Raw genomic sequence first — 15,305 nt, forward strand, 5'->3', positions numbered from 1 at the left:
ACTATTCACTACAAGTATTATATTAATGAGTCCTATATAACATCTACTTGTAATTACAGGAGATAGAAAAAGAGCGCGAGGGAGAGGGATAAATATGAGAGAAAGGAGAGGTAGAGCGAGGGAGAACAACAAAGAGCACTACACTGGTATCAAAGACAGCACTCTGTTTACAAGTTAACTGTGATCTCTTTACACACTAATGAAATACATGAATGATCAACAAAAGATAGTAGGGTTTCTGAGGATGGGGAATGGAAAGAGAGAAAGCAATGGATGCACAGTACATTTTAATAGTATATTACAATTATTAATATATAAACCACAAAGTATCAATAAAACTCTGATTAAACTTGAAATCAGCAAAGAAGCATCTTTCTTTTTTTTTTATAGTTTTGTATTTCTTATTTTCTTTTACATTTGAACATTACAAGGGTATTTTTTTTTCTCTTTACTCTTTAAATTATTACTTGATCACACCTCCATGTCATTTACTTTAAAAGTATCCAGCATATTTCTTTACCTGGTTGTTTTGAAATGAAAAGTAATGAGACAAGAACTGGGTAAAATGAAAAACAACAAATACATGTGCAGCAGGTAAAGTATTTCAGAAGACACACCATTCATTCCATCAGTGACTTTAAAAACCGGACTGCACTCTGGAGCATTATTATCATTATTATTATTATTATTATCATTGTTATTATTATTGAACGTTTGTCATGAGTGAAATCATTAACCACACATACTGTGTAAAACCTGGTGCAGCGACAGATAGTGAATAATTCAGTGTCATCTTTTGACCCTGTATAAATACCTTTAGATGAGTCATGGGTCTAATATAGAAAGAAATCCAAAGGCGTTGCCTCAGTACACTGCAACATGTCAGTTACTATTTCCCAAGCTGTTAACTCACCTCACAATTTTGAAGTGTTTGTCTAGTTTAGAATATATTAACCCCAAAAAATCCTTCATACTATCCCAAAGCACAGGGCCGTTTTTTTTGTGTGTTTTTTTTAAAAAGCCAACATATACATGTGCAAATAGGAAATGGCCTGTACTTTACTACTCACAGTGCAATGATTACTCGCTTTATTACCTTTCAGTGTTTTCATTTATTTTGCCACTAGAAATAAATTAAAACCTGCCAATGATTTCCACGGTAGAACTCACAAGGCTGAGGTATGGTATCAAAATGTTTACTTTCCTAATTCATTCAAAAAAGAACTGATTCAGAGAACGAGCGTTTTACATAAAAGGCTCTCGAACGGAGCCCAAGATATTCGTGTTCCAAAAATGAATCAGGAACAAGCAGGATGTAACCAACAGTAACATACGACTAACAAGATCCTCTCAGGAGTATAAAAGTGTCAGGATGCACAGAGCACTGTAAAATGCCTGGTTCAAGTTCTAATCTTCACATCTAAGTACAGTGTGCTTTGGATTAAATCATCTTTTTTTTTTTCACTCTCTCTTTCGAAATGATACTGATATCTTAACAGTTAGACAAAAAGATACCAATCAGGATCTTTCTTTTTTTTTTTTTTTTAATTATTATTATTATTTGTTAAAACTGTGTTGACTTAACTCACTGGTTGTAAATTTGCTGGTATGACACTTGTAAAATTATTCAGCTTCGGTATTTACAGAGCAAGTGTGTTCCGTTTGTCTCCGGGGTCGTTACCGTCTTCCAGCAGAAAAGTAGAATAATAAGTGTTTACAGCTTTTTCTTCTATTCACACGCTATAACATGTTTCTTTGACACACCATCACAAAAATATGCTATTCTCTCACTGAGTTGGTTATATGCAGTGACTGGAATAATATGTACAGCTACATTTCTTTTTCTCAAGTTTGAATTCACAATGTAGTTATATGAAATTTGTTATAGCATATATATATATTTCTAAACAACAAAAACAACACTTATAAAAAAGGACCATAAAAATATTGGAGTCCTCTTTGTATTGCCCAAAAATAGGTAATTATGGTTAACAATGAGACATCACAAGAAATAAAACAGCTACTAAGATTTATTACTTAGATACCCTCTTAAAATTTTCCTTAAACTTGATTTTTTTTTCTGCAAGTCTTTCCACACCTTTTTTTTTTTTTTTTAAAGTGGAAAGACTGAAATGCAACATCCAATCCGCTTTTCCTTTACACTAACTGATACAAAGATGAAGACATGACTTGCAGATATTCTTGGCTATGACCCCCCCCTCCCCGTACTGTAAGTTCAAACAAAATCCATTTACACAAATATACTAGAAGATAAAATAAAAACGACACCAAAAAAATCAAAGTTGAACTAAAATAAGTTTCCTAAAAACTAATCAGAACAACAAAAAAAAAAAAAAAGAAAAAGAAAAAGCTAACAGAGGAAGGAAATAGGTGGATGAAATCGACGTGAAACATCATACCAAACCAGGTTGTAAAGTTATAGGAGGTTTGGGATATAGTACAGCAGTTGTTATTTTTCTGAGATGACTAACGTTTTCTTTTCTTCTTCATATGGTTCCGTTTTCGTTCTTTTTGTCTGGGTGACGCTGTAGTGCTTGAAGTTGGATAGCATCACCTGCACACAAAGCCAATTAGAAACTTCGTCCTGTCTTTCCTGGGCCACCAGATATACTCTGCTGGGTGATAAAAAAAAAAAAAACAAGAAGAAGGATGACAAGAGCATTAGAATGAGTTCAGTTAATAATCATAAAGTACTACTGAGAATAACTGAGACATGAAAATGGCAGAAATATGTGATTGTTAATAGAAATTCCTGATCAAATATTTTGGTATTAGCCCACAAAACACAGGTTTGAAAGAAATATTGGTTAATTAGAGCAGGTGAAAACTTACTGTGGCTGCAGGCATGACATGACACACGTTTAACAAGTTGGTTAGAGATCATGCTCGTAGTCATTTTTATACTGCTCAGATTGCTTAGCTCTAATATTAGCTGAAAAACTGATTCAACTATTTAAACACATGTGAATAAACTCAACACGCGCCACACATCCAATCTACAAAATACAGCATAAAAAAAGGTTCTTGGAAACATTCTGAAAGGGGGCACAATGTTAGCAATAAAGATGTAATACAGTGACATTTACCGTTTGAGAAATACTTAATGATGCAAAGCTATTAAGTCTATTAGTAAGAAGTTTTAGATTTGTTGGAGTCATGGAGGTGAAAGGGTGGGGACGGCAGCTCTGCCCTTAGAGGAGCAGAGCTGAGGTCATGTGGTGACATCAAAAACATTATCAACTGCTCTGTGACGCACTGTATGCTTGACATAAGGTTGGCACTAGTTAAATATGTGCAGGGCTATTTTAGGATGAGAACATTTCAAAAACGTTAATCATAAGGAGAAAAAAAAAAGCAAAAAAAAAAAAAAAAAAGGACAGAACTGGTAGTAGGTGCGACTGCATGACTTAAGGATTCATTTTTCTTTAAGTCAAGCCAACAAATTGACCACAATCTCCTCCGCCATTTTTTTTTTATCCACACGTCAAGCAGACCACCTCCCTCTCACTGCTCTGGATTGGTGAAGAGATAAAACATTCTGTCGCTTTTTTACTACCAGCTCTGTCATTCTGAGGAGGTGAATAAACAAACCAATAATGCCATGAACATATATTAGAGAGAGAGGGAGAGGAGAGAGAGAGAGAGAGAGAGAGAGAGAGAGAGAGAGAGAGAGAGAGAGAGAGAGAGAGAGAGAGAGAGAGAGAGAGAGAGAGAGAGAGAGAGAGAGAGAGAGAGAGAGAGAGAGAGAGAGAGAGAGTGTGATAGAAATGCACAGTAAATAAAATGCAATACCTCTGATGAGATGGCAACCGGCCACCTGCTCAATGGTATCCATTTGTAAAAGCTGTCGCAATCAACGGGCCCTAAAAGTGTACAGTTAGTGCTTTTGTCAGTATGCATTTCAAGGAAAGAAAAGTGAGTATCATGTCAACTTTTTTATTTTTTATTTCAGCTAGCATGAATGTGTACTTGATTCAGTTGGATCATGTTCAGTAGCAGAGCGGGAGGCTATTGTCACATATATATTAACACAGATTGTTCCGTTTTCTTGTAATGGAGAAACAGAAGAACTCTACATTACTACAGGAAAACTCTTCTAATGGTTAAAGATGTTAAAAACAGTTAGACATACTGTGTAAAGTAGATGGATTCATACTGATTTTAATCATTCAAGACACAGTTACTTCAAATCATTGTAATTTCTATGCCAACACAGTAGTCAGGTTACAATAACCTCAGCAGACAACAGTCTAAATAAAAATATGTGAAGGAGGTAATATACACAGACGATCCCCATTCATGCTAACGTACACAAGTGATTGAATCTGAAAGCACGCTGAGAATAAGATCATAAACACCCCTTAGTAATATCAGTGTGGTTTGGAGTATTGAATGGTTTTCATTATGTTGCTCAGTTATCAGGACACTGTGAGTGCTGCTGCTGCTGCTGACAGGTCTGTAGAAACCGTCGGATTCAAACACAACAGTGAAAAGAGAAGCACTTTCAACAGCCATTATCTGTCTTTATCACTTCAATCAACTAATTGCGCTCTAATTGTCTTGCATATAAAAACAGTTAAGTTCATTACTGCTTCTTCACAGTGGCTGTTTTGATATTGGCTAAAGGGATTAATAAAATCGTTGGAGCAGAAGAGCGAGGGACAAAAGCGCCCGGATCTCAAGTCATCCGTGAGGTTGTGACATGTGATGATCTTACATGTATTTAGTTCAACGGCAGCTCCTCTCGGAAAAAAAATGAATTATAAAGCACATTTTAGTTCTGAATCATTTCCTATTTTAATGTTCTGAATAGAGAGATCATCTGGCTGAGAGCAGAGTCAGAGGCCTGCCGCATCACCTCTCTGCTTTATTACACGCTGTTTGATTCACTGGGTAATTCTGAAGTGATTTAGTACATACAGTAGTATCACAGGCACGATCTGACTTTCTGTCAGGATAGCACAAAACCTGCCCTGAGTTATATTTGGTAAATTAAATTCTTAACACTGAAAAGAAAAACAGACACTGTTTCATAAATTAGCCCTTCTCAACAGTTTTTAAGTAAATGTGATGAAAAACCAAAACATTTGGATTCAGAAATTGTTGCGTTAAAAGACATTCACACGTTCTCTAATTCAACACTAAACCTCATGATGGTAACAAACTGTTGCAACAAACGGAAAATAATGGAAACAAATCGCCTCATTTCCATCTGTAAACTATCTGCTGGTAAATCTGCTTTGAAAATGAGCCAGCCTGGTCTTTCATTACAAATATTTTGCTTCCTACACAGAGACCAGCAGATTATGGCGGACAGCCAGTGGACCTAAAACAATTAATAAAAGAGGCTTTGCTTAGGATGCAACAAGCCAATAAAATATATTTTTTGTTTGGATATCATAAATCAATTATACATACTTGCTTCAATTTAAATGAGCTATTTGCACATTTGCTCCGGGTGACACTATCCCATACTGATAATGCCAAACTACTGCTATGTCTCACATTCACTTCAGCCTTACTAAACTCTCACACTTAGTCCCATTGTATGATATAAGCTGCTATTTCTCAGAAGAGATGAACAATAATGCCACATCTAACACCTGACACCACTGCATACCTACGACCACACACAATGATAAATCAATTTAAAACATACAGCACATTACTAGAAAATCATTTCACACACAGCTAAAGAATACCACTCTAACCTTTCTTGTACTTTCTGGTTACTGTAGTAGGAAGTTCAAGTTAATGACTGTAACTTTTGGAAAGGGTGTCTTCACCCTGTAGTCTTGCAGAGCTTGCTTTCAGTGCTAATGGGCTCGTTGTTATCCCACCTCAGTAAAGCCATGCATTAATTAGCTTCTTTCAGAAAGCAGGTGTTATTGTCATAACCTATACTGTGTCAGTCAGTTCAGTTGTGTAAAACAGTACAAACATGCCCTGCCAAGCCGAGCAGTGAGTCTATGAGCTTAGCCCTGCTGCACCACGCTGAGGGCTGTAAAATTTAGATGGTAAAATTTTAGATTCATTATTCAGAGGCTCACGGTAGACTAAAGTAAACAAATAGATGATTGAGTCTTGTGTTGGAGTGCTTGAGCTTTGTCCCTTCATTGACTAGAAGGTCTTGGAAATAAGATTTTTTTCCCTACTTGGGGTCAATAAGCTTAGTGTTGAATTTAAAATTTATCTTTTGTATAAAACGGTCATCTAAAATTGACTTCACGTGCTATAATAGTGGAAGAGAATTCTTAAAAAGAGGATCCAGGTTCAATTCTGTAGCTTTACCATTTCAGCATCCTCAGAATCATTCTCTCGCCAGATGTTTAAAGTTAATCTCTCCTCATTTTAGACTTGGGTTTACAACTTTTCCTTAAGCCACTGTAGCATTTTTCTGGTTGCTTCTTTGTGATTACAGTTGGAGCAAGAGGCCAGATTATTATTAACAGGTTGATGCACATCAGCTAAACGGACACACATGGAAAAACAGAGTTCATCCACAAAAGGTTGGAGACATAATCAGACTCTTTGTTCTGGTCACCTCTACTAGCCCTGCTAGTCTTACATATATGAGTTGACATGGCAACTGGCAGCTACCTGATTAGCGAGAAGAAATGTGCCACAGCACCTGGCTGGGAAGCTACACCTGGACAAGGACAACGACGGAGACAAAACCTGCTTAGAAGCAGTGTCGGAGCAAACCCAAGCTCTGGGACAGATGGGTTTCTAAAAATAAAGGGAATTTGTTCTGTGAAGGTGACACAGGGTCTGAAGTGAGGTGATTTGTGCAACAGCTAAGGGGAAAAAACATTTGCATTTGACACAGATAACTTTCAGAGCTAAGATGGGGTTTACCCTGATGCACAAAATGCTTATGGGACCTATGACCTCAATAAAAGTAGAGACATTTCTGCAAAGAAAATATCTAAACTCCTGGACTGCACTGAATGTTATTTCGTGCTTGCAATTACTAAAATGCAGGTGCTGTCAAATGATAAATTCAGAGTATATTGTCCTATCATTAGTAAACTCTACTGTTTATAATAAAAACATAGCTTTTACAGAGCTTGACAATCACATCAGCGTGCATTGGCTTAGTGTCTTAGTTTAGTGGTGGTTTTTCCGACATAAACGAGACAGTTAAGTTCGAGGTACGGTCAGGCATGACGGAAAGTCTGCATTCGAGTACTCACTGTGATGCTGGGGCCAAACCCAGAGCCAGGCTGAGGGCTAGCAGCACTGATGTAGTTGCCCACAGCTGAATCCTGGCTGCTAGGTCCGTACAGGTCAGCCACAGGTCCTGGACTGTTAGCACCTGGGAAACCTCCGGGCCTTGAAGGGTTGGTGCCTGCATACAAACACAACAAGGAGCAGAGCAGCTCAGAAACACCCAACAAACATCAGTACCACTCTCATCTCTAACTGACTTGCTATGACTCAAACGGACACATTTAAATCAGAAGAACACATTACTGGATTCATGTTTGTCTCAAAGGACTTTAATTCATTGTTCAGATTACAGGAACGAGATAATTACTGCTTGTAAAACAACAAATTCAATTTCATTTGGAATCTGTCGAGAAAATGGTGCAGAATTTTGGTTTCAAGTATTTTTAAAGAAGAAACAAATCAAGGATGAATCCAGTATGATATTCTAATAATAATCTACATGCCGTGTGTATTATGCATAGGAGTAACATTCACTTTGTATAATCATGCACAACACAAAACAAGCACACTGCTAGAAATACTTCCACCATGCTAATAAACTAGTAAGGTTGCAGTGTAAATGTTGCCATGCAGAATGTGAAGGAGTACTTGTAAAACAACATTGGCTGTTGAATCAGAAGAGTGACTCAGTATTATCATATTAAGAAGGATGTGGGATTTCACGTTTTGAACATTTGAGGTCTTTTATAATTCCTAGACACCAGAAAGAACCTCCTTGAAAATATTCTCAGTACTGCTTTCAGCTTTTCAAGTCTGCTGGAGTAACTTGAGGCGTAAAAGCAAAAGAGGTACATGAGACGAGAGAAGGAGGCATAAGGGGGAAATATAAAAGCTTGACCCGAGTTCATCTGCAGGTCCAAACTCAGGGGGGATAAAAAAGAAATACTGTACATGACTTACCACCTTTGCCCTGTGAGTAAGAGCAACTCAGACTAATAAAATGTCTTTTGAAAATCCAGATGCCTACTAAAGGCCAATAACACTGGCAATACACGGGGAAAAAAACAGCCGGGGAGAAAGAAAAATGTGAATCTCTTAACAGCAATCTCCTCTGCTGTCAGCTTCACATAACCCTCTGTCTCACCCTTATTCACAGACAGACTGTGAAAAAAAAAAACTGTACAGCTGCATTAAAAAGAAAAATCTTCCGACCACAGAAGCTGCTCGATCTTGTGTATATATGAGCTCATGAACCCTGCGATGCCTGAGAGGAAATCTTTGTATATGTGTGAGGGAAAATACACTGTAGTTGCAGTACATCCAATGAGTTGATGCTCACACACATGAAGTATAATAACTGTATCATTGCCACCTTGTTTAACATATCACTGCTCCATCTATCAAAGCTATATTAGACAGGTTAGATCACTTAGAAACCTGAAAACATACTCTAGATATCGATGTATCGTGCTCTGCAGAAAAATGAAGCCATCTAACTAAACACACATCGAGTGCAGTTGACACTGCTGTTTAACTGTAAGGACTTTAAACAGTGAGCAGCTAGTGCTCTTATCTTGCCTGCACAGCCCCCAATAGGCTGGCTTATTATATAATTAAGGATTTTTTCAGTTGAAATGGCAATCCTCATTTCCTGTGACTGGTGATTTTTATTAGAGTGTGGCGCACCCCTCTCCCTATGAAACTGCTTTTTTCCCCTTCTTTTAAATATAGAGGCTTCATTTGTTCTTTAGCTTTGGGAACACAACAATCCCAAGTGTAATGTGGGTCACAATGTTGTTGAGAATAATGTCCACTGTAACACTGACTAGTGTGTTACTATTTTTTAAACAAGGAATGATAGTCTGTTTAAACTGTGCTGCAGTTGTTTTGCACTCATGGGGGAGATACATTGTGATTGAAAGGATAAAAAAGACAGAGAGAGAAAATCATGTAATGTAGGATTTCTGTCTTAGATGCTTTGAAAGAAAAAATGGAAAGAACTGAATTAATGAACATCTGCAGTTATGTCTCACTCTATACAGAACACTGTGCACCACATTGCCTGCCTGTGTCCTCCAAGTTAAATTTGTTTCACTTTACTTCTCTTAAATGTAGTGCTGAAGTACAGATGTAGGCAAGCATTTATCAATGAGATTTGCCATCAAACTGCACATGGACATATTCTCCTTTTCAGGCTGACAATCTGTGCAGCACAGTCTTCATCTGTGGCATTTACTCACCATAACAGTGATAGCAGTGATGAAGTAATACATTATGATGTCCAGTAATCAGCATCAAAAGGCACAAAATCTAATTGTTTTTTTTTCCTGTAAATTGTGTATCTGTGCTTCTATCTAATCTAAGCAGACATCCAAATAGCCTCAAATTCACTTCATCCTTTCTTGGAACTGACACAAGCCCCTTTCTTTCTCTCATGTCCACTATAATATACTATCAATCAACATGTTACAACTAAATCAACATAGACAGTGGCATTGGTATGGGTCTATGCAGTGATGTATCTTAGTGGGTAATCTTTCCCCTGCCATGAAACACTTCACACTGTTTAACAGATCTATATGAAGAAAAGAACGTGGTAATCTATTTGCAGTGTTGCCACACTTGCACAGATGTTATGACAATATGAAGCAGCAGACCTACAAGAAACATCGCATCTGTGTAATTGTCACTATACAATCTGTCTGTGTCCTCTTTGCTATTTCTGTGCTAAAGTTTGTACAGAGTGTCTCTAGGAAATGCCAACATCTGCCTGAGGCAACGGGCCAACACTTTTAATCATAAGGGGGAGGGTTTGGACTCTCGTCCAGTCTGCTAGGGCCATCGGCAGCTCCCGTTTTATTAATCCAAAAGGGTAAGAAGACAGCCCCTTCAGTTTTAGTTTTTGTTACTATTACTGTGAAGAGGAGCTGGAGACACAGGAGGCACATGATTTAAACCCAGCAGGGGCACACGAGTCTGCAGAGACAAGGAAGCTAACCACTGTGTGTACGTGTCATCAACAACAAGACACATTCCCCACACTGCAACACAGCCTTCCACTGAACTACACTTCCTTTTCTTACAGCTACCTTAGATGGCTTAAACATCGGTGGTACGTCATGTCAGTGTAAACATGATCATGAGAATATCATTATCAGGAGAAAAATAAAACAAATACTGTAGTGTTTAAAAAAAAAAGGTTAATTGTGAAAACTATGGTATGCCCTCAAAGAAAGAGCATTCACTTCTAAGAGTTTTGAAGCAGTACATGCAGGTATTGAAATGTCAGAGTGGTGTAGTTGACTCGTCAGTGAGATCTCATCCCTGGCTGTTGAAAGCTATGATTATATAAAAGGTAGACAAGAGGTAGAAAAAGCACAAAAGATGACGTTTCACAGAGTAATGGCTGTATTATGCAAAAATGTTGTCTATTAAGTGTTCAACATCATACAGCATTTCTACAGTTTTCCTAGCGAGACTCTGACGCACTAATAGAATCATTCTTACATTTAAAATCCTTAAATGACACTCACTCCGACACGTACTCACTCATCTGCTATTCAAAATTCAGATAAACCTGAGCTCTGTTAGAGAGGCCAGTGTACTCTCCGACATCATCAGTAGTTACTTTGCTCACATGCAAATGAAGGATTACATTCTCTATGTGTTGGCCCCTTATGTGCAAGCAGGGGCCGGAACATAACTTCACAAAGAAACAGAAAATCTACATTAAAAATTGAAAAAGGAGGAAAAACATGCAATGCTATTTTATCAGCAAGACGTTTTTATATGTTTGTTTTTTTTTGAAGGGGGGATATATTTTTCTTTCATTGACAAAAGCAAGAGAAAATGTAAAATCATGATAATAATAATAATCATAATAATAATAATAATAATAATAATACTAAAAACAATAAGAAATTAGACCATCTGCATGGAATAATGTCATGAGTCAAACTGAAAAGTCCAAAACGTGGATGAGATAGATGCGCATATACAAACCTGGGTTCTTAAATTGATCCGGGCTGTGTAGGTGCTGGAGGGGGGAGTTGCAGGCGGAGGTGGCATGCTCACTGTGCAGCATCTGAGCCGCTTGGGGCCCCAGGGAGCCATAGTCAGCAAAGGAGCAGGGCCCCCCCCTCTGGTCACTGGGCGCAGAGTAAAACCCATAATCGGGGAGGCCTGGGAGATACAGTATAGGGTGGGGAGGGGGAGGGGACTCCATCATTGTGGATATAAACTTTTTCATCGTCAAAGTCAATGTCCAGATTGTTGAGCATAGCCTGTTGGTGTGTTACACCGTTTTTAGTTGACATCCTTGCGTTTTGTCTGCTTGAATTGGCCCTCCCTGCCCTCCCTCCCCAGCAGCTCCTGCCATGTGGCCAGGCCCCCCAGACATATGGTCCATGTTTGATACGCTCAGCTGTATCATATACACTAGTTCTACAATTATTGATACATACTATCTCTGTCTGAAAGGATAAAAGTAAGATACAAGCTCGTCAGTTTACTCTAATGCTATGACTTGATTCAAATGGACCAATAACAATAAATACAAAATATACAGTAAAGGCCACAGCTTTGATATTTTGGCTTTTGCATAATTGACCTGTGTCCCCCATGTTTTCTGGCAATCATTAAGAAGTGAGATGAATCTGAAGAATCATTAAAACACAGGTCAATACACTTCTCATTTCAAACGTCGACGTACCTGAAGGAAGCTTGAATGAAAGAAACACAAAGCGCACCAATCAATAATTAATTTAAAGCCTCTTTTTTGACAAATAGCGACAGATGATAAGGTTTGTATGTGAATGAGATACAGAGACATTCATGTTTATTGATGATAGGCATTGTGAAGTGCACTGAGTACTCTACGCATGCCTCAGATCGGCCTCTTCCAATGATTCTCTCTTTGACACAGATGGTGGATTATCAACAGTTTAGAAATTGTCATTCAGCAATAAGTCGTGCTGACATTTATTGCTTGTCCTCTTAATCTGAGACAAGCTGCTCTTATAAAGAGTGCAATTAAAAGAAACTGCTCCTTCTCACACCTCTTTGATAACAGAGTTAATCTACTCAGGAGGGACCGAGATTGGTGACACCGGCTTTTCTATGGTGGGTTTCCCCTGCTGTGTGTTTGTTTTTTTTATTTGGGTCCTGGAGCGAACAGCCATTCAAAGCCACTTCACCTCAACCCATTCAGAGTGAGACAGTCCACTTCTGCCAAATGGAATGTAAGCACCAGCCATGTTTCTCCGCCAATGCTTTTTAGCACTCTGATCTCACCACTTGTGGGCTGTCTGCCCACTCATCAAATTATAGGCTCCAAATACGGCAGGCTTCCCACGTACGTCACATAATGCCTGACACATTGAACAAAGCTCAAGAACCAATCATTCTATTTAGTTCACTTAGACAAATGTCACAGAAAATTGATTGGCCTTGCTAATGAGGAAAACTGGATCAATGGAATAATTATAGTGGCGGGAAAAACATCTGACAATAGCACAAACCATGTTATTGGGAATTCATAAGGAAGACATACCAAATGTGTCACCAGTTCAGAACAATGAAGAGACTGGAAACAAGCAGCCATGACTTTCCACTTTCTGATTCTTTCACTTTGCCTCACTAGTGAACAAAAGTCAACCCATTTGCAAAAAAACACTTTCATACAATTTGTAACTGACTCAAAAATGACTGAAAATGAATCTTGAACAATCTAATGTCATCTATGTTAAATTGAATAAAGTGAGGGTTTTTTTTCTCATGAAACAAGAATTTGTGTCTGATTTGTATGATGGAGACTGATGGCAGATTATTATTATCCATATTAATACCAAGCCCACATTAAACTACGGATGTTCAATCAAAACATTATAATCAGCAGATTACTGAAAAGGGTGTAGATTCAAAATAAGGTGGAAATAAGGTTGTAATTGTAAGTAACTAAACTACATTTTTAAAAAAGTACAGATCTTATGACATTTGGACCATTAATTAATGACAAAGGACGATAAGCACCAAGTTAGAAATCTTCAAATCTATAAAGTACCACATATTAAACAGCGCTGGGTGTTTGGTGAATGCTGACAAAAATATACTGCATACTCCACAATAAATAGTTCTTCTACTGAGGAGACGTCAACTGAACCTCTGAGATCTTTTTCCTCTGACGCAGAAATCTGAGGAATTTTCAGACACTGCATGCCGCTGTATTGTGGCAGCCTGGAGTAAGAAAGTGGCCTGATGGAGGCAGCTGGACAAGAGTACTTCTCAGACACTCAACCACAAACATGCAGGCACACATTCCCAAAGCCATATATTTTCATCAGTGGCTATCTGATCTGTTATGCAGGATGAGACTGGGCAGAGTGTGCCCACAGCTGCATTAGTATCACCGATCACATCACTGTGCCTCAGACCGTCCCACTATTAATATTCACACAATCTATCCAGAACAATGGGCCTTTCTTGGACTCCTTTTTTTCCACTGGCCACTAATTGGATGTAATTACTCATCTACAAAACAAATGAGCGTGCTGAGGTTGCCTTGGAGACTAGATCAGGGGACCCAGCAGTGCGAATCATTCGCAGGGCTTCATTTATACTGATAATTATCTCCCCTACCCCCACCCTCTTTCCCTTCTGCCCTCAGTGACCAAAGCTGGCGGCAAGGCGATGGAGAGGGGAGTGTCTTGCAGTCATCTGCTACTGACATCATTGGGGTGGCTCTCTTTAAGTGGATAAATGCCCTGCTCCCGTTCCCACTTTGCCAGGTGACTGCCTTTAAGGAGGAATCACAAACCTTGAAAGTACTGCTGCTCTTCTTTTCGCTAGTTGGAAAATAAAACTAATCACGCTGATGATAAAATATAGCGCCATGCTCCCCCGGGCCTGTTGGGACTTCAGGAGGTGAAAAATATTTTCATAAGTTCGCCAGTGTTCTGCACCGAGTTTCCTCATTTTAAATCCCATAGAAACTCATCATACTGACTAACACATACATACTTTTGAAGACAAGGCCCCTTGATCCAAATGTTAACAAAACAGCAACTCCACCAGCACAATTGAAAACACTGTTGGAAACTGCTATTGCGCTCAAATTTACTGACAGGTCTCTTAATACAGAGGCTGACACTATACAACAATAAAAACCTGTATTTATATTACAATATTTTCTGATGTTGGTGAAATAAATTCAGTAATTTTTGCACTCACTCATCAGTTATAGAGCCCTTTAATTCTAATTCTTATCATCTACACAATACATATTCCTGTTATTTCTACAGTAGCGAACGGGGAATATAGGGAATTGGGGAATATAAAAATCTATTACCAAAAGTTATTTTCATTCCTGCGAGGAATAATTTTTCATGCAGTCACTCCTCCCTTTCCCTCGCGGCGCCAGAGAGATTCCTTGGTGGCCATCAAACCACATCACTCTACAGAATATGTCAATAAACCTGACATGCTGCTTCTCAAATTAGCTTTGAATTTTAGAGCTACCATAATTAGCTTTTCCATTTTCACCAATGTCATTTAAAAATAGCGTGAAAGAAACTAACAGCTCTTTTGCTGTCTAGCCTTGTTTTCACTTTCCATTTGAAATAATCTTTTCTGAATGAATGGCTGAGTAATTAACAGCACTAGACACCCTTTTCAGAGAGCACAGACATTTCATAAATAATACATATTTAATGTCTTGTCATTTTGTGTTCAGAGAAGCTTGGCTAATGAATTTTAACAGATGATTTCTTCTTGCATTTACTCACCCATACTCAGGCCTCTGTTTTTTTTACTTTTCATTTTATGCCTGCTTTTCCCTTTTCTTACTGTTCTTTCCAGTGATGGACAAATTCAACAGAGCTACTGATTAATATTTACCTTCATATCTTGGCTGGGGAGTGGTAGAGGGAAGTGTAAAAGGAAAGGAACCTGAATACGGAATCAGGGGTAAAACTGTGTGGTAAATCAGTGCACACTAATTTGCTGCAGGGAAGCCCACACAGGCCACACTAAATGATTTTAATGCAGATTTTAACCTGTGTGGGATCTGGTCTAGATGGGGCTGAGAAAGGGCACTCAGTTATCGACAGTCGGCA

The 15,305-nt window shown here is 38.4% G+C and overlaps 1 protein-coding gene across 6 annotated transcripts in view; it reads right to left on the reverse strand.

Annotated features, from left to right (window-relative positions):
- Positions 1-274: 274 nt before the first annotated feature.
- msi2b (musashi RNA-binding protein 2b) overlaps positions 275-15,305 on the reverse strand; it is a 244,153-nt gene continuing 229,122 nt past the window's right edge. For 3 of the 6 annotated variants that reach the window (XM_053332283.1, XM_053332282.1, XM_053332281.1), the window contains 3 exons: positions 7,218-7,372; positions 3,814-3,884; positions 275-2,636 (listed from right to left, as the gene is read on the reverse strand). In XM_053332283.1, coding sequence (XP_053188258.1) covers positions 3,843-3,884; positions 7,218-7,372 — 197 coding nt within the window. In that variant the 3' untranslated portion in view covers positions 275-2,636; positions 3,814-3,842. Of the gene's footprint in view, positions 2,637-3,813; positions 3,885-7,217; positions 7,373-11,196; positions 11,377-15,305 lie in introns of all 6 variants that reach the window. The other 3 variants (XM_053332280.1, XM_053332278.1, XM_053332279.1) reach the window with 2 other exon arrangements.

Source organism: Scomber japonicus, chromosome 13, assembly GCF_027409825.1.
Source record: "Scomber japonicus isolate fScoJap1 chromosome 13, fScoJap1.pri, whole genome shotgun sequence".
NCBI classification, from domain to species: Eukaryota; Metazoa; Chordata; class Actinopteri; order Scombriformes; family Scombridae; genus Scomber; species Scomber japonicus.